The sequence below is a fragment of the Microtus oregoni genome, unplaced genomic scaffold (assembly GCF_018167655.1).
Source record: "Microtus oregoni isolate MIOR12 unplaced genomic scaffold, Mior012 000116F_ref0000321, whole genome shotgun sequence".
In the NCBI taxonomy this organism is placed as follows: Eukaryota; Metazoa; Chordata; class Mammalia; order Rodentia; family Cricetidae; genus Microtus; species Microtus oregoni.
Genome location: NW_024544745.1, coordinates 184537 through 209154, shown reverse-complemented (window position 1 = coordinate 209154; position 24618 = coordinate 184537). Strand labels below are relative to the sequence as shown.

The 24618-nt window shown below is 38.9% G+C and overlaps 1 protein-coding gene across 1 annotated transcript in view; it reads right to left on the bottom strand.

Annotated features, from left to right (window-relative positions):
* Positions 1-24348, bottom strand: part of LOC121444037 (LHFPL tetraspan subfamily member 1 protein) — a 44594-nt gene extending 20246 nt beyond the window's left edge. The window contains exons 1-2 of the mRNA XM_041645769.1: positions 23907-24348; positions 5227-5325 (exon numbers count right to left, since the gene is read on the bottom strand). Coding sequence (XP_041501703.1) covers positions 5227-5325; positions 23907-24288 — 481 coding nt within the window. The 5' untranslated portion in view covers positions 24289-24348. The remainder of the gene's footprint in view (positions 1-5226; positions 5326-23906) is intronic.
* Positions 24349-24618: the final 270 nt, after the last annotated feature.

Here is a 24618-nt window from a genome sequence, read left to right as displayed (position 1 = left end):
TTCTCTGAAACACCCCACAGATGTGCACAGATGTGTCTCCTAGGTGATTCTAAATTCAGTCAAGTTGGTAATAAGTGTTAACTACCACACATGAGAATACTTTCATTTTAAAATTGGCATCAGTGTAATGATAATGATGACATCACACAGCAAATATTGACAGATTACTACATGCCAAACACTGTACTGAGTGTATTTCATAATTGACTTTATATAACCTTCACAAAACCTATATAATAATGAGCTTATGATTATTGAAAAATTTGCCCCATGTCACATATTTGTCCATTTTTATTGTGGAAAACAGAAACAAAAACAGTCACTTAAAAAATATATTTCTTTTTTATGTGTTTGGTTGTTTTGACTCCATGCATGCCTATTTACCATATGTGTGCCTGGTACCCATGAAGGCCAAAAGAAGGCATTTGGATCCTCTGAAACTGGAGTCATGGATTGTTGTGAGCAACCATGCAGGTACTAGGAATTGAACCTGGGTCCTATGGTGATGGAGGAGGACATCTGTCTATGTGTTACTTTCATTGGTTAATAAAGAAACTGCCTTGGCTTTTTGATAGGAGAGCAGCTTAGATAGGCAGAGTAGACCTAACAGAATGCTGGGAAGAAGGGAAGTGAATCAGTCGCCATGATTCTCCTACCAGAGATGGACATAGGCTAGAATCTTTCCTGGTAAGCCGCAATCTCGTGGTGCTACACAGATTATTAGAAATGGGTTAGTCAAGATGTGAGAGTTACCCAAGAAGAGGGTAAATATAATGGGCCAGGCAGTATTTAAAAGAATACAATTTGTGTGTTATTATTTGGGGGGTAAGCTAGCTGGGATCTGGGCGGCAACGCAGCCCGCAGCTCTCACTATACTGTGGAAGAGCAGTCAATACTCTTCACCGTGGGGCCATTAGTCTAGCCACTTCCAGCCTCCAAAATTAACATTGTTAACTTTAACCAATCAATATTCATCCATCTTCCTCATAGTTCTGGTCTGTTCCTTGCTTCCTACTGCTTTTGGTGTCAATTCAAGCCAAGATGAAGAATAACTGGAGAGGGCAGATAAATAGATTATTTTAGCATTAGAGTTTTAGACATTCTTCTTTGTGAGATCAATTCCATAAGCTCCATTTAATGGTAAGAGTACAATTAGCAGCAAACCACTTTCCTTGGTTTTCATTTAATTGATAAAATAATGATAGAGAAAGAAATTGTACTTGACAAAGTTGTTGTTTGGAGCTTTTACTTGCCTTCCCTCTTATTAATGAATGAATAATTTCCTCAACTTCCAGATACTGGATCACCATTGAACAGGATGACAGGGAACAATCAGGGAGCTAGTTTCAAGTCGTTAGTCACTTAAAATCTCATCTGCTTTTACTATGACTCAATAGCTGCAACAATTGATCTGGAAGGTGGATTCCACCTTGTGCTTCAGTGCAAATTCAGCTATTGTTTGTTGATTTTGTGCTTTAAATATTTGATTTTTTTCCTTTTTAATGAAGAAAAGAAGAAAGAGATAGTTTCCTAAACCGTTTGATCAAAGACATTGATGAGAAAGAGTCAGTAGAGTGGGTTTAGTGCAGACACTGTAGACTATTGGAACATCAAGGGTATTGGTAGAATAGGAAACATTCCAAGATAAAATCTTAGAAGCAGGAAAAGCAGTAGGCAGAACTCAAATGTAAATGACGAGGTTTGACACTCCCTTTGCATTGTGTGACACTTTTGTATTTTGTTTAGTTTGATTGATTTTTGAGACATGTCTACCTCTGTAACTCAGGATTACCTGAAATTCAGTCTTCCTGTTCCTTCTACCTAAGTACTGGAACTGTATGTACATACCACTATACCTAGCTAGCAATAGCACACTTTCGTCTTTGGGGGCTGTCCTTGTACAACACTTCTCTAATCATTTATCAGGGCCACCCTTACATTCATCCACTTTATCACTTTTTTTTTTTTTCGGAAAGAAGACTGAGACAAGGAAGGCATAAGTAGATATTCCAAAAGATCAGAGTAAGTTCCAGAAAGACTGTGTTTGTATAAAATTAGATAGAGCAGAACAGTTGGGCAGTGGTGGTGCATGCCTTTAATCCCAGCACTTGGGAGACAGAGGCAGGTGGATTTCTGCGAGTTCGAGGTATGCCTGGTCGACAAGAGCTAATTCCTGGACAGGCTCCAAGGCAACACAAAAACCCTATATCGAAAAACCAAAAAAAAAAAAAAAAATGTGTGGAACATAAAAATTTATATGTGTCTTTTTTATGAAATTTATCAGTATAATTTGGGCAGGAATCCCATCCACTGGGTGTTTGAAAGTTTCCAGTAAATATCTATTCCACTGGTACTCTCTTCCAACAACCTTTGGTTGTTTATTTTTCTTTGGTTATACTAAAAGATTGACATGAGACTGAGTTTGAAAGTAGGTTTGGAGAGACATGAGGCAGAACTGGGTACTTTCCATATTTTACATAACTATTGATAAAAACAATAAATTCTCAAGTGTTTCAATATATGTCTTCAGCAGTGTACAGGAAAAATGGCCATCATAGTGTGGATAGGACAGTGCATTAGCAAATAAACTCTAGTCAGTCTTCTGCCTTTACATTCCCGAATAACTTTATGTAGTGATATATTATATGTATTTTAATAAATAAATCCTTCCAGGTCAGACATGCTGAATCTTTCCCGGTAAGACTGGTGCTATACAGATTACTAAATATGGGCTAGGCAACGTAAGTCACCACCTCGTGGTGCTACACACATTAATAGAAATGGGCCAAGCAGTGTTTATATGAATACAGTTTGTGTGTTGTTATTTCAGGTAAAGCTAGCCCGTGACTGGGAGCCGGGAGACAGGAACGCAGCCTGCAGCTCCTTACTACATTTTTCTGTTTCTCTACAATGTCTTGACACATTCAGACACTAATATTTTTCAAAGTTGAATATTTTGTCTTTATACATTGTCCAGTAATGAGAGATTGCTATAATAACACAAGATAGTCTAAGACACAGGCTGATAATCCTTTCCTAGCAGATTGATGTAAAGGTTGGTTATGTGCATAGTGAATGCCACACAGGAGTTTGTATTTGCTAATTTTATGTGTTGAGAATTTCCAAGACTTCAACTTAACCTTTCTTTTTACTCATTTCCATAGCTAAACAGATCTTGTAAAAGTAACTTCAACTGTTTGTAAATCTCACCTTCACAACGTGATAGTCATTATTAACACAATCATTTATCCTAATAACTATATCATATATATGCTAAGAACTCCCAGTTTCTAGACTTGAGACTGGATTCCTCAGTGAGACTCAGACCACATGCTTGACATTAGCATTTAAGCTACACAGAGACATCTCATCTCACAAACAGCTGAACTGTGTTTCCTGTTTTCCTCCTCCCATTTCAAGCACAGCTGTTTCTCCTCTTGTCTTCCTACTTCTTGTCTTCTCTTACCCTCATCAAACATAATACCTCCTACAATCCATTGAGCATTTTAAAATACACATCTGTCCCTCACTATTTACTGGAGATTGGGTCTAGCAACCCACACAAAATTTGAAAAAAATTCAAGTCCCTGATATAAAATGGCATTGTAGTTGCATAAGAATTATAAATTCATTGTATATTTCAGTAATTTCTATGGTATTTATTTAATAGAATGTGAGTTTTTGTAAACAGTTTGCTATACTGCATTATTTACAGACAAGTGACCAAAAATGTGCATTTGTAGTACAAGTACAATGTGTATCAAATTTAATTTTCCATAGTTGGTTGAATCAAAAAATATAAACGCTAACCCAAGGTTGCAATGGACAACTGTGGTTTTTTTTCATTAAAATATTTGGGCTGATGAGGGAGGGGGACTTGATCGGGGGAGGGGGAGGGAAATGGGAGGCGGTGGCAGGGAGGAGGCAGAAATCTTTAATAAATAAATTTTTAAAAAATTAAGTTAACTGTCAAAAAAAAGAAAAGGCATTGGGAGATATAATTAGGACAGAATATGTAAAACAACTGTTTAAGTGTCCTTTCCTTTTATTATTATTTATTTAATATTTAATCTAATAGTTTTCACTGTGACCCTTTCTAATGTCAATATACTTTGTACTTAATCTTCTTATCCACTGTCTTCCTCTGACCCCTATCGGCTCTGTGAGTACTCCGTCTCCCTGCCAGTCATTCTGTTCCTGGTTTCATGTTACAGTCCATTATCTTTTCTTTCACTTTTCTCATCCCTTTTAGACCTCCTCTTCTCCTCTCAAAATCCTCTCTTTTTTTGTTTTCTGTTCTATTCAAACAGACGTAGCAACACCTAAATTTAAATCTAAGCTCTGCATAAGGGAGAAATATATGATATGTGTCTTTGTAAGTTTGACTTAATTCACTTAGTATAATTATTTCCAGTTCCAGCCATTTTCCTGAAAATGTCAAAATTTTGTTCTATTTTCATGGCTGAAAAGCTCCGTTGTGTTTCCATGCCACATTTTCTTGTTTTTTTTAAAAATCATTTTGATCTACATATTCATTTTGTACATAATCTTCACTGTTTATTCTTATGGTGAAGAAAATTAGGTTGATTCTATTTTTTCTCTTTTACGAATAGTACAGCAACAAACATATATGAACTTCAATTAAATCATGATTCTGTTAGCTAAAAGTTATATGCCCATGGGCAAGTTAAAACCACCTTTTACCTATTTCCTCTGCATTGTCTTCCTAGGTTATAATATAATGCACAAAATAAAATAAATTCTCAAAAGCATCTCAATCGTTATCAACATTGCTTTTATTCTCCTCTACCCACACAAAGGTAAACTAGAAAAGAGTTTAAACCCTGGGAATCATTGTCTCATTGTCTGTCTCATTCTTTTAAATTCCTCCTCAGGTAAATGATAAAAAAATAACACATATCAAAAATTAATCTGCATGCCAAATAATTTAAATTTCTTTATAGTTAGTTTCTCTACACTGGCCAAAAGACCCTGATGAAATGCATCAATCACATATAGAGAGAATTAAAGAAACAGAATTTTAAATCCAAAGCTTATAAATTTAAAAGGATAAAGGAACCCAGACAAACCTATTGCCTCCTACAAGTTTACAAGATGACAGATATAGGCAAGGGTAATTTAGTCACAGAGGACTCTCCAAGACATTAACATTTGAAGCTACTTTTCCCATAAACCATCACTACCATTCTGGCCATACTACCTTACCTAACTGAAATTGATTGGAGACATTCCCACATGTTTGCATTACCTCCGGACTGTTCCATCCTAAAGGATATAATGCACAGCCTGAGCTTATCAGCAGCCCTGGAAAGAAAAGCACACACACAAGTAATAAAATAGAGCAGTTTTTGATCATCCTAGCAACTTTCCTGGACTGCTTCACATTAAATTCTGCCTCCTCTATTCAAGCCTGACACTTATCTCTAAAATACAATATTTCTATTATATTGTAAATTCAATTACAGTGTCATAGATAGATAGAAAGATAGATAGATAGATAGATAGATAGATAGATAGATAGATAGATAGATAGATAGATAGATAGATAGATAGATAGATAAGTAGACAACTCATAAAGACAGAATGAAGTTAAGATAGGTCAATAACATACTTACAGCCACTTTTTCTTTCTTGGTCACAGACAGTCTCACTATGAGGCCTATTCTGACATCAAACTCTCTGTGAAACTACTGAACTACAGACTTCATACATGTTGAGGATACTTTGCATGGTAAACAGGATATTATACTCCTTCTTCTTCAAAATATTATTTCAACCAAATTCCGAGCCTTCATTGACTTCTAACAATTTCTTTGACCTGTCATGATTAACTTTGACTGTCACCATGGTGGGATTGATATTAACCTAAGAGACACACCCCTGGGCATGTCTGTCTGTGTGACCCTTTTTCTAGGGAGGTTTGACTAGGATGGAAAGAACTAGTCTGGATGTAGGTCATACCATTAATTCCGTGCCTTAGTGTTCTAGTCTGAAAAAAAGACAAGAAAGTATGTGCAGCAGCGTTCATCTCCCTCTGCTTCCTGACTGCAGATACCACGTGACCTCATGCTCCAGCCGCCACTTCTTTTTTTTTTTTTTAATTTTTTTTATTAAGAAAAGAAGAAAAAAAACATAAACAAAAAACAAGTTTCCACCTCCTCCCAGCCTCCCATTTCCCTCCCCCTCCTCCCACCCTTCTCCCCCTCCTCCCACCCTTCTACCCCTCCCCCCACTCCTCTCCCCCTCCCTCTCCAGTCCACAGAGCAGTCCTGGTTCCCTGCCCTGTGGTAAGTCCTAGGTCCTCCCCCCTCCGTCCATATCTAGGAAGGTGAACATCCAAACTGGCTAGGCTTCCACAAAGCCAGCACATTAAGTAGGATCAAAACCCCGTGCCATTGTCCTTGGCGTCTCATCAGCCCTCATTGTTCGCCATGTTCAGAGAGTCCGGTTTTATCCCATGCTTTTTCGGTCACAGTCCAGCTGGCCTTGGTGAGCTCCCAGTAGATCAGCTCCACTGTCTCAGTGGGTGGGTGCACGCCTCGTGGTCCCGACTTCTTTGCTCATGTTCTCCCTCCTTCTGCTCCTCATTGGGACCTTGGGAGCTCAGTCCAGTGCTCCAGTGTGGGTCTCTGTCTCTGTCTCCATCCATCACCAGATGAAGGTTCTATGATGATATGCAAGATATTCGTCAGTATTGCTCTAGGATAGGGTCATTTCAGGTTCCCAATCCTCAGCTGCCCAAGGAACTAACTGGGAACCTCATGTTGGGCACTTGGGAGCCCCTCTAGGGTCAAATCTCTTGCTCACCCTAAAGTGGTTCCCTTAACTAAGAATTGTGGTTCCGTGCTCCCCTATCCACCTTTCCTTTATCCCAATTCTCCTGATTCCCCAAGTCCCCCCTCCTTCCCTTCTACCTTTTCTCTCCCCATCTCCCCTTACCCCCATCCCACCCCACCCCCAAGATCCTAATTTTCTCCCCGGCAATTTGGTCTACTTCCCTTAGCCAAGAGGATAACTATATGTTTTTCCTTGGGTTCACCTTCTTACTTAGCTTCTTTAGGTTCACCTATTGTAGACTCCGTGGCCCTAATTTATGGCTAGAAACCAATTATGAGCGAGTACATCCCATGTTCATCTTTTTGGGTCTGGGACACCTCACTCAGGATAGTGTTTTCTATTTCCATCCATTTGCATGCAAAATTCGAGAAGTCATTGTTTTTTATCGCAGCGTAGTACTCTAGCGTGTATATATTCCATACTTTCTTCATCCATTCTTCCATTGAAGGGCATCTAGGTTGTTTCCAGGTTCTGGCTATTACAAATAATACTGCTATGAACATAGTTGAACAAATGCTTTTGTCATATGATAGAGCATCTCTTGGGTATATTCCCAGGAGTGGTATTGCTGGGTCCAGGGGTAAGTTGATCCCGAATTTCCTGAGAAACCGAAACACTGACTTCCACAGTGGTTGCACAAGATTGCATTCCCACCAGCAATGGATGAGGGTACCCGTTCCTCCACAGCCTCTCCAGCAAAGGTTATCCTTGGTGTTTTTGACTTTAGCCATTCTGACAGGTGTAAGATGATATCTCAAAGTTGTTTTGATTTGCATTTCCCTGATTGCTAAGGAAGTTGAGCACGACTTTAAGTGTCTTTTGGCCATTTGAACTTCCTCTGCTGAGAATTCTCTGTTCAGTTCAGTGCCCCATTTTTTAATTGGGTTAATTAGCATTTTAAAGTCTAGTTTCTTGAGTTCTTTATATATTTTGGAGATCAGACCTTTGTCTGTTGTGGGGTTGGTGAAGATCTTCTCCCAATCAGTAGGTTGCCTTTGTGTCTTATTGACTATGTCCTTTGCTTTACAGAAGCTTCTCAGTTTCAGTAGGTCCCATTTATTCAATGTTGCCCTTAATGTCTGTGCTTCTGGGGTTATACATAGGAAGCGATCTCCCGTGCCCAGCTCCTGTAGGGTACTTCCCACTTTCTCTTCTATCAGGTTCAGTGTGTTCGGGCTGATATTGAGGTCTTTAATCCATTTGGACTTGAGTTTTGTGCACGGTGATAGATAAGGGTCTATTTTCATTCTTCTACAAGATGACATCCAGTTGTGCCAGCACCATTTGTTGAAGATGCTTTCTTTCTTCCATTGTATACTTTTAGCTCCTTTATCGAAAATCAGGTGTTCATAGGTTTGTGGGATAAAATCCGGGTCTTCTATACGATTCCATTGGTCGACTTCTCTGTTTTTATGCCAGTACCACACTGTTTTCATTACTGTAGCTCTGTAATAGAGTTTGAAGTCAGGGATGGTAATGCCTCCAGAAGATCCTTTATTGTATAGGATTGTTTTGGCTATCCTGGGTTTTTTGTTTTTCCATATAAAGTTGATTATTTTCCTCTCCAGATCTGTGAAGAATTTTGATGGGATCTTGATGGGGATTGCAATGAATCTATAAATAGCCTTTGGTAGAATTGCCATTTTTACTATGTTGATCCTCCCAATCCAAGAGCAAGGGAGGTCCATCCATTTTTTGGTATCCTCTTCAATTTCTTTCTTCAATGCCTTAAAGTTCTTGTCAAATAGATCTTTCACTTCCTTGGTTAGATGTACCCCAAGATATTTTATGCTGTTTTTGGCTATTGTGAATGGTGAAGCTTCTCTGATTTCCCTCTCTGCTTCCATATCCTTTGTGTATAAGAGGGCGACTGATTTTTTGGAGTTGATCTTGTATCCTGCCACATTACTAAAGCTGTTTATCAGCTGTAGGAGTTCTTTGGTGGAGTTTTTGGGGTCGCTTATGTACACTATCATATCATCTGCAAATAACGAAAGTTTAACTTCTTCCTTTCCAATTCGAATCCCCTTGATTCCATTATGTTGTCTTATTGCTATTGCTAGAACTTCAAGCACTATATTGAAGAGGTATGGGGAGAGTGGACAGCCTTGTCGTGTTCCTGAGTTAAGTGGGATGGCTTTGAGTTTCTCTCCGTTTAATTTGATGTTAGCTGTCGGCTTGCTGTATATAGCTTTTATTATATTTAGGTATGACCCTTGTATCCCTAATCTCTCCAAGACTTTTAACATAAATGGATGTTGAATTTTGTCAAATGCTTTTTCAGCATCTAATGAAATGATCATATGGTTTTTTTCTTTCAGCTTATTTATATGCTGGATTACATTTATAGATTTTCGTATGTTGAACCAGCCCTGCATCTCAGGAATGAAGCCTACTTGATCATAATGGATAATTTTTCGGATGTGTTCTTGGATTCGATTTGCCAGTATTTTGTTGAGGATTTTTGCGTCGATATTCATGAGTGAGATTGGCCTGTAGTTCTCTTTCCTGGTTGAGTCTTTGAGTGGTTTTGGTATCAGAGTAATTGTGGCTTCATAAAAGGAGTTTGGTAATGACCCTTCTGTTTCTATCTTGTGGAATACATTAAGGAGTATAGGTATTAGATCTTCTTGGAAGATCTGGTAGAATTCCGCATTGAAACCATCTGGTCCTGGGCTTTTTTTGGTAGGGAGGTTTTTGATAACCTCTTCTAATTCTTCGCGACTAACAGGTCTATTTAGATTGTTCACCAGGTCCTGATTTAACTTTGGTATATGATATTTATCTAAAAAAGTATCCATTTCCTTTACATTTTCCAATTTTGTGGCATATAGGCTTTTGTAGTAAGATCTAATGATTCTCTGAATTTCCTCTGTGTCTGTGGTTATGTCCCCCTTTTCATTTCTGATCTTATTAATTTGCAAATTCTCTCTCTGCCGTTTGATTAGCTTGGATAGTGGTTTGTCAATCTTGTTGATTTTCTCCAAGAACCAGCTTTTTGTTTCATTGATTTTTTGTATTGTTTTCTGTGTTTCTATTTTGTTGATTTCAGCCCTCATTTTGATTATTTCCAGTCTTCTACTCCTCCTAGGTGAGTCTGCTTCTTTTTTTTCTAGAGCTTTCAGGTGGGCTGTTAAGTCTCCAATGTGAGCTTTCTCTGTTTTCTTTAAGTGGGCACTTAGTGCTATGAACTTTCCTCTTAGGACTGCTTTCATAGTGTCCCATAAGTTCGAGTATGTTGTTTCTTTATTTTCACTGAATTCCAGGAAGACTTTAATTTCTTTCTTTATTTCTTCCTTAATCCAGGTATGGTACAATAGTTGACTGTTCAGTTTCCATGACTTTGTATGCTTTCTGGGGGTAGCATTATTGTTGAATTCTAACTTTAATCCATGGTGATCTGATAAGACACAGGTGGTTACTAATATTTTTTTGTAACTGTGGATGTTTGCTTTGTTACCGACTATGTGGTCGATTTTCGAGAAGGTTCCATGAGCTGCAGAGAAGAAGGTATATTCTTTCCTATTTGGATGGAATGTTCTATAGATGTCTGTTAAGTCCATTTGATTCATTACCTCCATTAATTCTCTTATTTCTCTGTTAGATTCCTGTCTGATTGACCTGTCCATTGGTGAGAGAGGAGTGTTGAAGTCTCCTACTATTAGTGTGTGCGGTTTGATGGCTGCCTTGAATTTTAGCAATGTTTCTTTTATGTACGTGGGTGCTTTTATATTAGGGGCATAGATGTTCAGGATTGAGACTTCATCCTGATGAACTGTTCCTGTTATGAGTATAAAATGCCCCTCTCCATCTCTTCTGATTGATTTAAGTTTAAAGTCAACTTTGTTAGAGATTAGTATGGCCACACCTGCCTGTTTCTTAGGTCCATTTGCTTGATAGGCCTTTTCCCAGCCCTTTACTCTGAGTAGGTGCCTGTCTTTGTGGTTGAGGTGTGTTTCTTGTAAACAGCAGAATGTTGGATCCTGTTTTCTTATCCAATCTCTTAGCCTGTGTCTTTTTATAGGTGAGTTGAGTCCATTGACATTAAGTGATATTAATGACCAGTGGTTGTTAACTCCGGTCATTTTTTTTTTAGTCGTAGAGTTTGTGTGTTTCCCTTCTTTGTTTTGTGTTGGTGAAGGGTCTCTAGATGTCTGAGTTATTGTGGTCATTGTTGGACTCCTTGGTTAGTGATTTTCCTTCAATTACTTTCTGTAAGGCTGGATTTGTGGCTGCGTATTGTTTAAATTTGTTTTTATCCTGGAAAATTTTATTTTCTCCATTTATAGTGAATGAAAGCTTGGCTGGGTATAGTAATCTGGGCTTGCACCCATGGTCTCTCAGTTTCTGCAGTACATCTATCCAGGACCTTCTGGCTTTCATGGTTTCCATGGAGAAGTCAGGTGTAAGTCTGATAGGTTTACCTTTATAAGTAATTTGGCCTTTTTCCTTTGCAGCTCTTAATATTCTTTCCTTATTCTGTATGCTTTGTGTTTTGATAATGATATGGCGAGGGGATGTTTTTTTTTGATCCAGCCTATTCGGTGTTCTGTATGCTTCTTGCACCTTCATAGGAAAATCTTTCCTTAGGTTGGGAAAGTTTTCTTCTATAATTTTATTAAATATATTTTCTGGACCATTGAGCTGCCCTTCTTCTCCTTCTTCTACTCCTATTATTCTTAGGTTTGGTTTTTTTATTGTGTCCCATATTTCCTGAATGTTTTGTGATGAGAGTTTGTTGGACTTGCTGTTTTCTTTGATCAGTGTGTTTATTTTCTCTATGGTATCTTCAGAATCCGAGAGTCTTTCTTCTATCTCTTGTATTCTGCTGGTTATGCTTGTTTCTGTAGTCTCTATTCGTTTACCTAGATTTTCCATGTCCAGACGGCCCTCTGATTGTGTTTTCTTCTTTGCCTCCATTTAAGTTTTCAGGTCTTGAACTGTTTCCATTATCTGTTTGATTGTTTTTCCTTGGTTTTCTAGGGTATCATTCACTGATTTATTCAATTCTTCAAACTTTCTGTTATATTTCTCATCCATTTCTATAAGGGCGTTTTTTACATGCTGTTTAAGGGTGTCAATCACTTTCATGAAGTCAGTCTTTTCTCCTTCCTCTTGATTAAGGGGTTCTTGTCCTCCCGTTGTGAGGTCGCTTGTTTCTGGTAGCTTCATGTTGCTTTTCAGCTTGTTGGGCGAATTCTTGCCTTGACGTCGGCCCATCTCTTCTTCCAAATGCTCCCTATGGATCTTCTTTTACCGGATTAGGTCTCCTTGCCTACCAAACGCTGTCTCTCCCCAATGTTGGCTCTCCCAATGCTGGGTCTCCTGGCGCCAAAAGATCAGGCCTCCGTGCTGGTTGGGCAGCTCGCAGACAAAGCGCCTACCCCGCTTGGTGCAGGCAGGCCACAGAAACAAAGGAACTGCTGCCCGCCCGGGAGCCCCGGATACTCGGACCCAGCGCCCAGATAGGCTGGGCTGGGCGATGCCACGCGCCAAAAGAGGGCAGTGGGGGCGAAGTGGGGAGGGCTCTGCTCCAGCCGCCACTTCTAGGGAACCTTTCGGTGCCACAACGTCTAATTGAAAGCCAAGTGAACTTCCTTAAAGTTTCATAAGGTATTTCTTCCCAGAAACACCAAATGGAACTAGTAAAGCCCCATTCACTTATCTCCATTGGCTTAGGCCTCTTGGTCATGATCGGGGAACACTGTGGCACTTTAATAAAAACCTTACTCTTCAAACCACAGCTATTTGTCTGGGTTTACTTGCCACCATAGTGTCCTAGGAGTTTCTGACTCATTTTTACAACCCGCGACCCTACCAGGCCTTTAGATACAGTAATTTAGAACAAACATTGGTACCTGACACTAAACGAAACCAAATTCATTGACTATCTAGTAATGAGTGCCATCATAGCCAGACCTCAGGAAATCAACAGCACTAGATTTTGACTTATGAAACTTTTAAATAATGTATAGTGGCATGTAATGGTAATCTAGGTACTTTCAGAACCTAAGGTAGGAGAATTATGCTACAGGCTGGGTTGCTTGGCATGTGCAAAGGATTAGTCAAGATTATGTAGAGCCTGTACTGACATGAAAAGAAAGGACAAACAGGCAACAAAACAAAACAAAGCATGGAACTGCTGTCATAATTCACAGAGAGCACCAGCATTGAAAAAAAAAGTTGAGGAGGTAGATCCAAGTCTCTATAACGCTAAAGCTACAGTTTAGAATTGAAATCTGAGAAAGTAGGCAAAGCAATTGGTGGAGCAAGTAACAAGGTAGAATAGTGACATGAATCAGACACATCATGAGATAAATCCCTTTCTGCTGATGGCATTTAAAACATAGAAAGCAGAAGCTGCTTCTTTTTGTTAAGTGTCTGGTCCTGATTTCCTAATATAGATGTATTTTCCTTTTTCCCTGAGAAGACTCAAGTGAATCTGTGTATTTTAAACCAAAATGTCTTGATTTCAAGACTCTGTATGCCACATCTAAGAGACAAGGAAAGGACACACCTGTAAAGATTGCACTGAAAGGAAGCAGCGGACATGTAGAACAAAGGAGCAGATGAGTGAACTGTGGTGACTAATTGGCAAGCTTGCAAGTCCCACAGTGCTGGTGTCAGTCAGACAGGGAAAGTAAGGCTGATTTTCACTTTTCATTCTTCACTCATAGGTTCCCGAAGGCGTTCAAGAAGCCCACTTTGCATAAAGAAGGTCTTAAATTGAGCAAGTGAGTTTGTCTGGCATATGGCTATTGGCTTTTCCCCATCCCCAGTGAAGCTATGGGAGAAAGGAAGGATCTTAACATATAGAAAAAATAGTTTAAATGTGGAAAGAGGAAGAATGTTCCTGACTGGCAGTGAGAAGTTTGTAACATAAAGAGAGATCGAATTAAGTCTTGAATCCTTCTTCAATAGACAGCTAAAAATTAGAGAGTATCCTTATCTGTCTTGTTGTCTTCCAGGAAATGAAACTTGTCACTCAGAGACCTTTCTAGACTTTGGAATTTCTCCAGTGACAATGGAACAATACACTTTTATTCTAGCCAAACTAAAATTCTGTAATATGAGACAGTTCAGAGTACCCACAATGGGTAGAGACAAAAGTAGAAAGGAAAATTGAACCCTTTCTTGTTGTGATAGAAATAGTGACTAAAAACTGAGACATTGGGTGTGGTAGCTTTTCATAACCCTAGCACTTTGGAGGCTGAGACAGGAAGATCATCATGATGACATAGCTTAGGCCACATAAGAAGTTCCAGGCCAGGGATAGCTACAGTATAAGGTCCTATCTCAAGGAAAACAAACATGAGGAAGAAAGAACAAGAAAGGAAAGAAGGAAGGATGGAAAAATGGATAAAGGGGGAAAGGAAAGGAAGGAAAACAGGTAGACAGGCAAACAGAGAAAAGAAAAACAGAGTTTTCCCATTTTCTCTAAGGGTAGCCTTCTGAAGGAATTTCCTCAGCTAGATTGGGAGATAATTCTGGATATCTTGTATAGTCAATAGCATCTTTTCTATTCTAAGACATTATGTTTATTTTTAAATTTTTTCGGTATTTTTAGCTTGAAAATTTCATAAATGGGTACTATATTGACATAATTTCCCACCTCAATTTCCTCCCTCCAACTGTTCCTATCATAGAATAAGAATAGGAAAAGACCTTTAGATATTTTGCCTGTATTCATAAGATTGTGCAGCTGGTCATTGACAGGACACTTGTAATCTAAAACTGATCAACCATTAGAGTCTCTTTTGTTCTAGAGTTCACTTTTCAAGAGTGACTACTTTCGGGGAAGACAAGTTCTATCAGGCCTTAGGTATTTCACAAGCATGAAATCTGGACAAACCACAAAACATGACACTTTAAGAGAACAAGCTCTAGAATATTCCTAGACCTCAGTTGAAAGTTCACCTGACCTCAGACAAGCTACTTGATGTCTCTCTCTGTCTTAATTCCCTTCATTTTAAAATGGAAATAATAACAATACCATATCCTATGCAGACATTTGATGTGGGAGCCCCCTCTGTATTCTGTAACTACTGCTGATTAATAAAGAAGCTACTTTCAGCCAATGACTTATGACTTAACAGAATATAGCCAGTCTGGAAGATATATATAGAGAGAGAGAGAGAGAGAGTATGCAGAGTCAGAGACACTATGTACCTGCCAGAGGAGATGAATGCCAGAAGTGATAAACCATGAGCCTCATTGTGATGCACAGATTAATAGAAATGGGTTAATTTGAGATGTAAGAGGTAGCTAGAAATATGCATATGTTAATAGGCTGAGCAGTGTTTTAATTAATGCAGTTTCTGTGTGGTTATTTCGAGTCTAGGCAGCCGGGAAACAAACGAGCAGTCTCCGCCTACAGACATTTCAATAGCCAACAAGATTAATAAATATCAAGTGACAGATACTTAAAGTACTCAACTAAGATTTGTTGTTATTAAACAACTGCTTTTCCCCATGGCTTGACTCCCAATTTCTAACCATATTCCTCTGTTAATTGTTTCCTCACTTTGCCTTCACAACAAACAGCTGAAAAGCCAAAAGTTGAACAGTACTTCATTCAAAAGCTGCCAAATTGAAGTCATTATTTTGCGATTTTTCAGGGGTACCTAGTGACAGGCAGGGGCTCCCTTTGAGGCATAGGTCCTGTCTAACACACATACAATCATGCTCTATTCCAACTCTCCCCAAATGCCCGTCTCCCCTACTGTCTTGTAGATGGTAAGTACACTAGAGTGTAAACACACTTCATGCACATATTTCCCTTGTGACTAACAGTCTCAATACATTTTATCATAGCTGTAAAATTTTGTCCTAGGAAGACACATTAAAAAGGAAAAATGAAATCACAGGGTAATTCTTCCTCAGTTAGATATGTCCCCACCAGTTCTCCTTCTCTATTTGGAATTGTTACTAGCAACCTGAAGTTGAGTGGGTAGGGAGTTGGGAAAGATCTAGAAAGAACTGGGAAAGGGGAAAATATGGTCAAAATATATTGTGTATAAATGTTTAAAATAATAATTTAAATTAAAGAAAATAAAATAAGTAAAAATGTGCATTTGTATCTATACATAAAGGACTCTAAATCAGCATACCACAGAGACATCTACAAACCCATGGTTAGTTTCAGCACTATTTACAATAGCTAATATATGAAAGCATATATATGTTTATCAATAGATGAATGGATCAGAAACATAACACATGTGCACACAATGGAATTTTATTCACTCATAAAGAGAAACAAAATCATGAGACTTGAACGAAAATGGAAGTGGAGATCATTAGGATAAACCAAATAAACTTGACTCAGAAAGACAGATACATTTCTTTTTCTTCATATAAAGTACCTATTTTTTTAAGCGTATATGTAGAACAAAATGCAGGTGGGCATCTATGTCAGTGAATGAAAGGATCTAAATATCAGAGAAACAAGGTAGGGAAATGAGTGAAAATCATAGCAAAACCCATTATTTTCCATTCTGTTTTATATAAAGTAACTTTAAAGTTACTAGCAGTAAAAACATAGATTCTTGGGTTTTATCACCAGGTATTTAGATGCATACCAGGAATATGCATTGTTAAAACTCCCTGTGTGTAGATGTATCTGCTTCTTGTAGCAACACTAAATAAAAACACAATCATATTCACAAAAGCAGGTGATCTGCTATTGGGGGAAAACTAGTTTAAAATCCTAGCCCTGCCACATATGAGTTGTAGCTCTGGTTTGTATTACCACGGTGTGTTCTTGCTAACACCTACTTTTACTGCCTTTCTAACCACAAGACATCTGAACCTACTGGGTATGGTGGTGATCATGTTTAATCCCAGCACTCAGTAGGCAGAGGCAGAACCAGAGGCTGAAAGTTCTCTATGAATTCAAGGCCTTCCTGTTCTACGTAGCAAGTGCCAGGACAGTAAGTACTATGCACTGGTAACATATCAAGAAGAAGAAAGATAAGAAGAAGAAGGAGGAGGAAGAAGGAAAAAGACAGATGAAGAAGGGGAAAGAAGAAGTTGTCTATCCAACTTAGTTTCACTTGCCAGTAAGAAGGCAATGAACACCTTCTGGAGGGTATTGCTATACTTCCTCTCTTCTTCTGGGCAAAGCAGATGTCCAATGGGCCACCACCACACCATCTCGTATCCCTTCACCTCATCCCCTTCTAGTGTAGTGGCTAACACAAAGGCAAATGTATTACTGTAGTTTGAATTCCCTGTGCTGACCACACAGAGGCCTGGGGTGATGAGCTTCAGACATTGCAGCAACCTCCATATCAAAACAACCCTCTCGGGAGGTAAAAAATCTAAAACAACATGAAACCCTCCCTTTAATTAACTTACTGCTGCCCCAGGCCCTCAGTCACCCAGAACAATTATTTCCCATAGTCCACCAGCAGCTGTATTATTCTCCCTCCAACACATATCCCCAATAGGTTTATGCCTGATTTTTATTTATGGGAAGTACTAGCCCTCTTACTGGGTATTACAGCCTGTAACATCCTTCCTCTCCATCCATAAGTGAGCAGCAATTTTGTTAATTCCACACCACTACCACCAAGTCCCCTACCTTTCTAATCAAGATCGGTAAGGTAGGCTCGAATGTACTTTCCTGGACAGAAGCATAGTAGGTGTTAAAGATTTTTAACTTGCTCAGTTCTTTCTCTTACAAAAATCTCAAGTAAAATGTAACTGGAAAATTGACAAGTCTGCATTCTGGGTATATGTTTTCCTTCTAGTTCACTTCCATTCATTAGACCTGACATCCTCTTTCAGAGCCATAGTATAGCTTATATCTCCTAGTGATGGTAAAATGCCAATGGAAACTTTACATACAGACATTGAATTGGAACTGGCATTTGAGCAATGAGTAAATATTTACAGGCAGAGATAATTGCAGAAAGATGCAATTTCATGAACAGAAGTGAGACGGTTTCCTTCAACACTTTTAGTGTATTCTGAAATCTTTCTCAGAACCTTTGCAGGAGAGACCTGGGAATGCAATTAGAGTATGTAAAATGCTTCAACTACACTGTACTATTGTGGTTCTGGCGTGTGAATATGTATAAAACATTTTATAGTATGTTAAAAGTAAACCAGCCTGTGAGGCTGTGTGAAAACCAGATAACCAGGGCCCTGGTCAGCGCTGTGACAACCAGAATCTGAATTAACAAACACCACAGGTACTTTGTATGCGCTCATGGTCCACTTCACAAATCAATATCCTAGCATTGATTTCTGAAAGGGAAGCAAGGAAAAATTAAAAACATCTGCAAAATTCTGAGATGGTGCAAGAGGAAAAGGTATATGATGCCAGGCCTATCGACCTCAGTTCAATGCCCAGGACTCACGTGGTGGAAGGAGGGAACCAAGGGAACTGAATTCTTTAAGCTGTACACACACACACACACACACACACACACACACAGAGAGAGAGAGAGAGAGAGAGAGAGAGAGAGAGAGAGAGAGAGAGAGAGAGAGAAAGAGAGAGAGAGAAAGAGAGAGAGAAAGGCAGAGAGAAACAGATAAACAAAATAATAGAGTGTGAAATGTTCTTTAAGATCCCAAACTGGAAGTTAGAAAAATCTAACTCCCTTTGCTACTTGACTCTTGGCTGGTAGGTAAACCTCCTTTATTATCTTACAAACTCATGTCAACTTTTAAAATCCTTTCTCACATAGGAAGAATAAATGGCATGAAGTCTGGTAAACATCAGAAGAAATTCATAATTTTAAGAAAGGTTAATAATTTTCTTTTCACTTCTATGGAATTAATTCATGGCGTTGCAGTTAGCCTAGATTCTGACTATTTATGGTAGTGTTGCAACAAGCTAACAATACATGTAATAACTATACTTTATGTTTCAAAATAAGTAAAAATGTCTTCAACCCCAGTAACTGATAAAAGGATTGAGATGGTGGAAATGCTCATTGCTCTGATTTGGTTATTACACAATGTGCACACATATTGAAGATAACAGTTTTCGGAAAGACAGTATCATTCCTGAAATCAAGTTCTCTGTTATCTCTCTTCAGTGCCAACATTTATCCAGCTGGAATCATCTAATACTGTGGGTTTACACACAAAAGTGCACTGGTGACTGTCAGATGTATAAAAGGCTCCCCTTAACAAAAAGTATATTTTCAAGGCAATGGGTTGCTTTTGGGTTTGGGAAAGGCTCCATATCAGAGACGCTGAGGATTTTTTTTAAAAAAAAAAACACAGAGCTTTCCACCTGTTTCTGTGTATATCAGAATGGAAAAATAAACTGGAGAGTTGGAGAGTTCATGTTCTTTTAAGCATTCCAGGTGATTCCAATACATTTTCTGTTCTAGAAAGATTTTTGGCTTACTTCGAGTAACATGATCCAACATCTTACACTTTTTTTCCTGCCAAGAAGTTCCTTATGTTTACTTCTCACCTATTCTTTCTTTGTTTAGTTCTCACTGAAAGAGAAAGGATAATTCATAAACATCTTACATATGTATACACCAGGGAATGTGAATAATGATAGTTTTCTTGGGGACCGAGGGCAAGCTAGTTGGAAACCTCAGCATCCCCCAGTGTTGAAATAATCTCCTGACCAGATGTTTCCTTCACGGTTTGGAACAGGGCACAGAGGTCCCAGTGGAAGACTCTCTGGACCCTAGCTTGGCCAGCTGGATCAGCTGCAGGTGGAGCAAATGGGACCCAAGGGCCCCATCAGGTCACCTTGCTGAGTATGAGTCAGGCCAGCAGCTCTTTATTTCTTCCTGTCTCCCCCACTTCCCACCACTCATCTCTGTGGGCAGCTGCCAGAGCAGGGAACAAGAGTCAGGGAGGGAGAGGAGGGATTTCTTAATGGATCCTCCATCTCTTCAGTGGTTTGGGGTCTGGCAGAGATAATCCAGACCTGAACCAAATTGGCTCCTCCCCTGATGGATTTCGGTTAATGCAATAGCTGCCGAGAAGCAAGGCGATCTCAGGGAAACAAAATCAATTTCTCCTAGCTGCACGAGAAGCACAGATCAAACGCCCACATATCTTTTTTCTTATTTATTTATTTGTTTATTTACTTATTTTTTTATCTGTCTGCTAGCCATGGAGTTCTAATTGCTGCTCATGGTTGGCTTCCTGCCACTGAGGAAGCCTCTCTCTTAGTGTCTGACCTTTGAAGAGACATAGGAGTGGTCAAATGCCAAGTGACTCCTCGAAACTCTGGTGATCCAAAACACTCTTCCCTAGCCCTTCATATGAAATACAACTTAACAGTCACAAGAGTCAGCAAAGGAGGCCTGGCTGTCTGTTATCTGGCTGGTTACAGACAGGGAAACAGCAGAAATCTAGCAGTCTATTGCAATATCATTCCACTGTCGGGGGATAATCCTGATAACACATCCTTGCTTCTTTTTCCATAAACTAGCATACAACATATTCCATTTCATTCTGTCGTCATCATATGCAATTGGTGTTGATCTTTGTAGACTATTTTTCACCACCGACTCCTAGCCTTGTATCCTTCCACCTCCAATATTCTGTTTACTTACCTGTCACACTCATTCAGTTGCCTTTTGCACCTCTTTTCTACTCCTTTCCTTCTTGTCATCTTCTTGCACATTTCATTGTCTGCATCCACACTCAAACTCATACATGTGTGTGTGATGTGTGTGCACGCACATATGTGTATAGATATGCATTAAAATTTAGGATCTGCATATGAGAGTTTATACGGCATTTGTTTTCTGAATTTGGGCTTTCTTGCTTAATATAAATTCAAGATCTGTCTATTTTGGGGAATTTTCATTGTTTCATTTTTCTTCACAGTGAAATAAATTTTTGTGTTTATACACCCATATTTTCATTAAGACTTCATATGTTGATTCTACGTTGATTTTGTTTTCTTGATATCATGAAGACCAGGAACAAGCAAGGATGTATATATGTCTCTGTGGTAGAAATACAGTCCTGTACATGTATACTCAATAATAGTATAGCTAGATCATATGGTATTTCTTATTATTAATTTTTGAGAAAATTCTAAGCTTATTTCCAGAGTGGTCTCAGTGGTCTGAATTCCTATGAGCCGAGAATAAGACATCTTTCTCCACATCTTCATCAACATTTATTATTATGTGTTTCCTTGATGATAGCCTTTATCACTGGGGTGAGATGGGCTCACAAATCAATTTAACTTGCATTTTCTAATGGCTAAGGATGTCGACCACTTTAAAATATTCATTGACCAGTTGTATTTCTTCTTTTGAGAACTGCCTGGTCATTTCATTAGGCTATTTATTGGTTGACAGTTTATTGGTGAGCAGGTATGTGTTGCTTTTTTAATTCTTCATATAGTCTAGATATTAACTCCTTGTCTGAAGAATAACTGGCAAAGAATTTTCTCCCATTCTATAAGATTTCTAATCACTCCAATGACAGGATTTTTTAGCTGTGCAGAAAAATTTAAAAAATCTTATCTATCCTAAGGCTGTTGTAGATGCCACTTTATTTGTGATTTTAAAGATACTCAACTAGATACAAACACTGCAAGTATATTCCGATGAACAAGGACCCTAGGGAATATAAGGTGACAGAGTCATCTGAGTGCCAAATGATAACTGTCACCAAGCCAAAGTTTTATTCCAGACATCTTGGGAAATGTCAAAGTCCCCATTATCATTCCATATTTCACCGCAAAAGTTTTCTTCAAGTTTCTAGATCTTGTAGATGAGATCAATGGATGGGCATTATATAGAGAAGCCTGAATGTTGTAAAAGTCTCAGTTGGGCTCCAAAGAGGAAGCAAGCGTAGAGGACAAGGAGCTAATAATGCCCTTTTGTAGAGGCTATTGCTACAGTCCTTCTTGTTTCTGCCACTTGCAGCCTCCTAACTTTCAGCTTGGTGCTCTCAGAGATGCAAATGGAGCTAAACTATCACTCTCCTGTAAGAAGAGATGGCTATTCCGGGCATAAAAGGCATAAATAAAAGTCTAGAAAATAGCCAGGCGATGGTGGTTTTTGCCTGTTATCTCAGCACTCGAGAGACAGAGGCAGGTGTGTCTCTGTGAGCTGAAGGCCAGCCTGGTCTACAGAGTGAGTTTCAGGACAGCCAGGGCTGTTACACAGAGAAACCCTGTCTTGAAAAACAAAACAAACAAGCAAAATGTCTATAAAAGAATGAACAGATGGAAACTAACCCAAGTCTCACATGTTCACATTATCCCAGAAGACAGCAATAGCCCTCTCTTATCAGTCAACTTTCACTTGCTGAGGAAATATATTGAAGGAAATGTTGGGTTAACTTTAACATGTCCACAAATGTAGGTGAAAAGCTAGCCAAAGGCTGATTTGTGATACTCATGGAACTCTCCAAGAGAAATCAAGTAGCTGGTTTCTAGCAATATTAGCAACATGTTTGCTATCATGGCATTCAGGAGGAATCGAATTCTACTTTTGATTTTTCTAGAAAACCTTTTAGCTGCAAAAAAGTAGAAAAATTAAGGCATATGAGAAAATAGAATGATAATACATATGTGAAAGATTTACAGTGAATCTGAATAAAGAAGGAACTAGAAAGCCAAGAGCTTCTCAGAGGCACATTTTTTTTCTGAGTTTTAATAACCAAAATTTCTCCAGACAAAGCTAAATACCCTCTGTGGAAAAGAAGATACAGAACCAAGTCTCACCCATCACTATTCCATTGAGAATATTTGCCTAAGTTCACGACCATCTTACTCCAAGACCACCTAAATGCAGTCTGTCATTGGAGAGAAAAATAAAATGCATATATGTATCATATTTCCAGGGAATATATTCAATGGAAGTGAAATACCAAAAAAAAAAATATATCATTTGCATAGGTAGGCACAGGTCAATGTCATACACAACTGGAATCCGAGCATCCTGACTTTTCTTACCACGCTATGATACTAGTAGAAAAAATGGTGTTAATGCAGTGTATGAAAACTCCAAAACTTGTACCAACAAACGTCAGCAGTGTAGTCAGCAGTAGTTTTTCCAGTGCCCCATGGAAACATACAAAATAGTACAAATATTACATACATTTGCCTATCTAAATTGAGTTTTTATTCTTGGTTCAAATTAAGCTAGTCTCACCATCTTCTTGCAATCTTCAAGCTTTGCATTTTTTCTTCTTTTTTAGACCACTATCCAGCTACCTGCAACCTAGGATGACTGCACTAAAATTAAGGGAAGCTTGAATAAGGCAAAGAACAAAATAGGGTATGTCGAGGCCACAAGAAATATGGGTAAATTTATTTAATGGCTACCAAATGGTGTTAACTTTGGATATAGACCAAAAAGTATTTATGACTGTCTAGAAAATAAATAACATTTACTACTAATAGAGGTATTTTTTTGGTGGGGATAATTGATATTTAGCAAGTGTGTAAATGTCTATCTGATCATTGTCCTCTAAAGTAACTACCAAAAAGGCTCATAGAGATCACCTTTATTAAGGAGCACTGATATTATACTGGACTATTATGCTGTTATTGAAAGTCAGAATGGATAAAAGTCTTAAAAATTTTATTACATTCAGAAGTGTTCTATGGTATAGACTTTAACTGTGTACTATTTATTTTTAATTGGCACATGCTAGAAGCACTAAGGCTCTTCTCATTCCAGTTTATAGATTTAGAACATATATAATAAAGAACTGTTGACTACTGTCTCCATACTTACCTATAGAAACAGAATGAATTCTTCCTATGCAACTGTATTTTGGTACCCATTATTCAATCTCAACTGCTCTACCTCTATTGATCACTGTTCTTTTCTGTTATACTTTGATGTCTATTTTAGACAATATTTTTAAGTGGACACCCTGTAAGTGAGAAAAAGGAGACAAAGCTATTGATAGCAACCCTGTCTACTACCTCAATTTTCTGTGAATTCTTAATGAATTTCAAGGAAATCTCATTCATAGCTTCAGATTAAGAGTAGAAGAGGTGAGAGTGTATTTTCCCATACTCCCATTTTCCTCACTTCCATCACCCCAAATCTCCATAACCAACTCAATCCCTGAGATAGTCTTACCTCCTACAAACTGTGCAGCTCCCATGCAACGCCCCAACATTCTAGAGATGAGTTCCTCCATGCAGCATCCTAAGACAGCAGCCAGTGCCACCAGGAGTAGCAGCGCACAGCCGGCACCTGTCACCACTGTACACATCTGCCATGCCAGGCTTGGTATGGCAGTGAAGCTGGCATAGCGCCCACATTCTTCCACCATGATCAGATTGTGCCCGTCTCCCCTCACAGGATAGTTGCATCTCCTGAATGTGCTGAAAGAGACTGGCTTCCCTAGCTGTGATCCAAACAGCCAATAAGGAAGGAAGTAACTGGTAGAACTCGCCACAGCAGTAACTAGGGATAGAAAGGCCCAGAAGGTGCCTACCAGGGTGAGGCTGCTCCTCATGGTCTCAGGTTTCTCTGAAAGGATGGGAAGATGAGATGGTTCACAGCAGCAAAAGCAACAAGTCACGATGTAGGCTCCACTGGCCTGTTTTCATCAGGTTGGCAGGTCCTGGGACTCACAGGTGTGCCATGTGGCTCTTGCCTCTGGAGGAGATCATTCTCTCAAGTGTCATTTGGGTCTTTGTGGGATGTTGCTTTCCATCATCCTTTTCTTCTGCCTACTTCAGAGTTCTATGGTCGCTAGGCTGCAGTGGAAGAGTCACAGAACTGAATTAGTGACTGCTATGGTAATGCGAATGGAGCCTGATTAGTCAGCGTATTACTCTTGTCA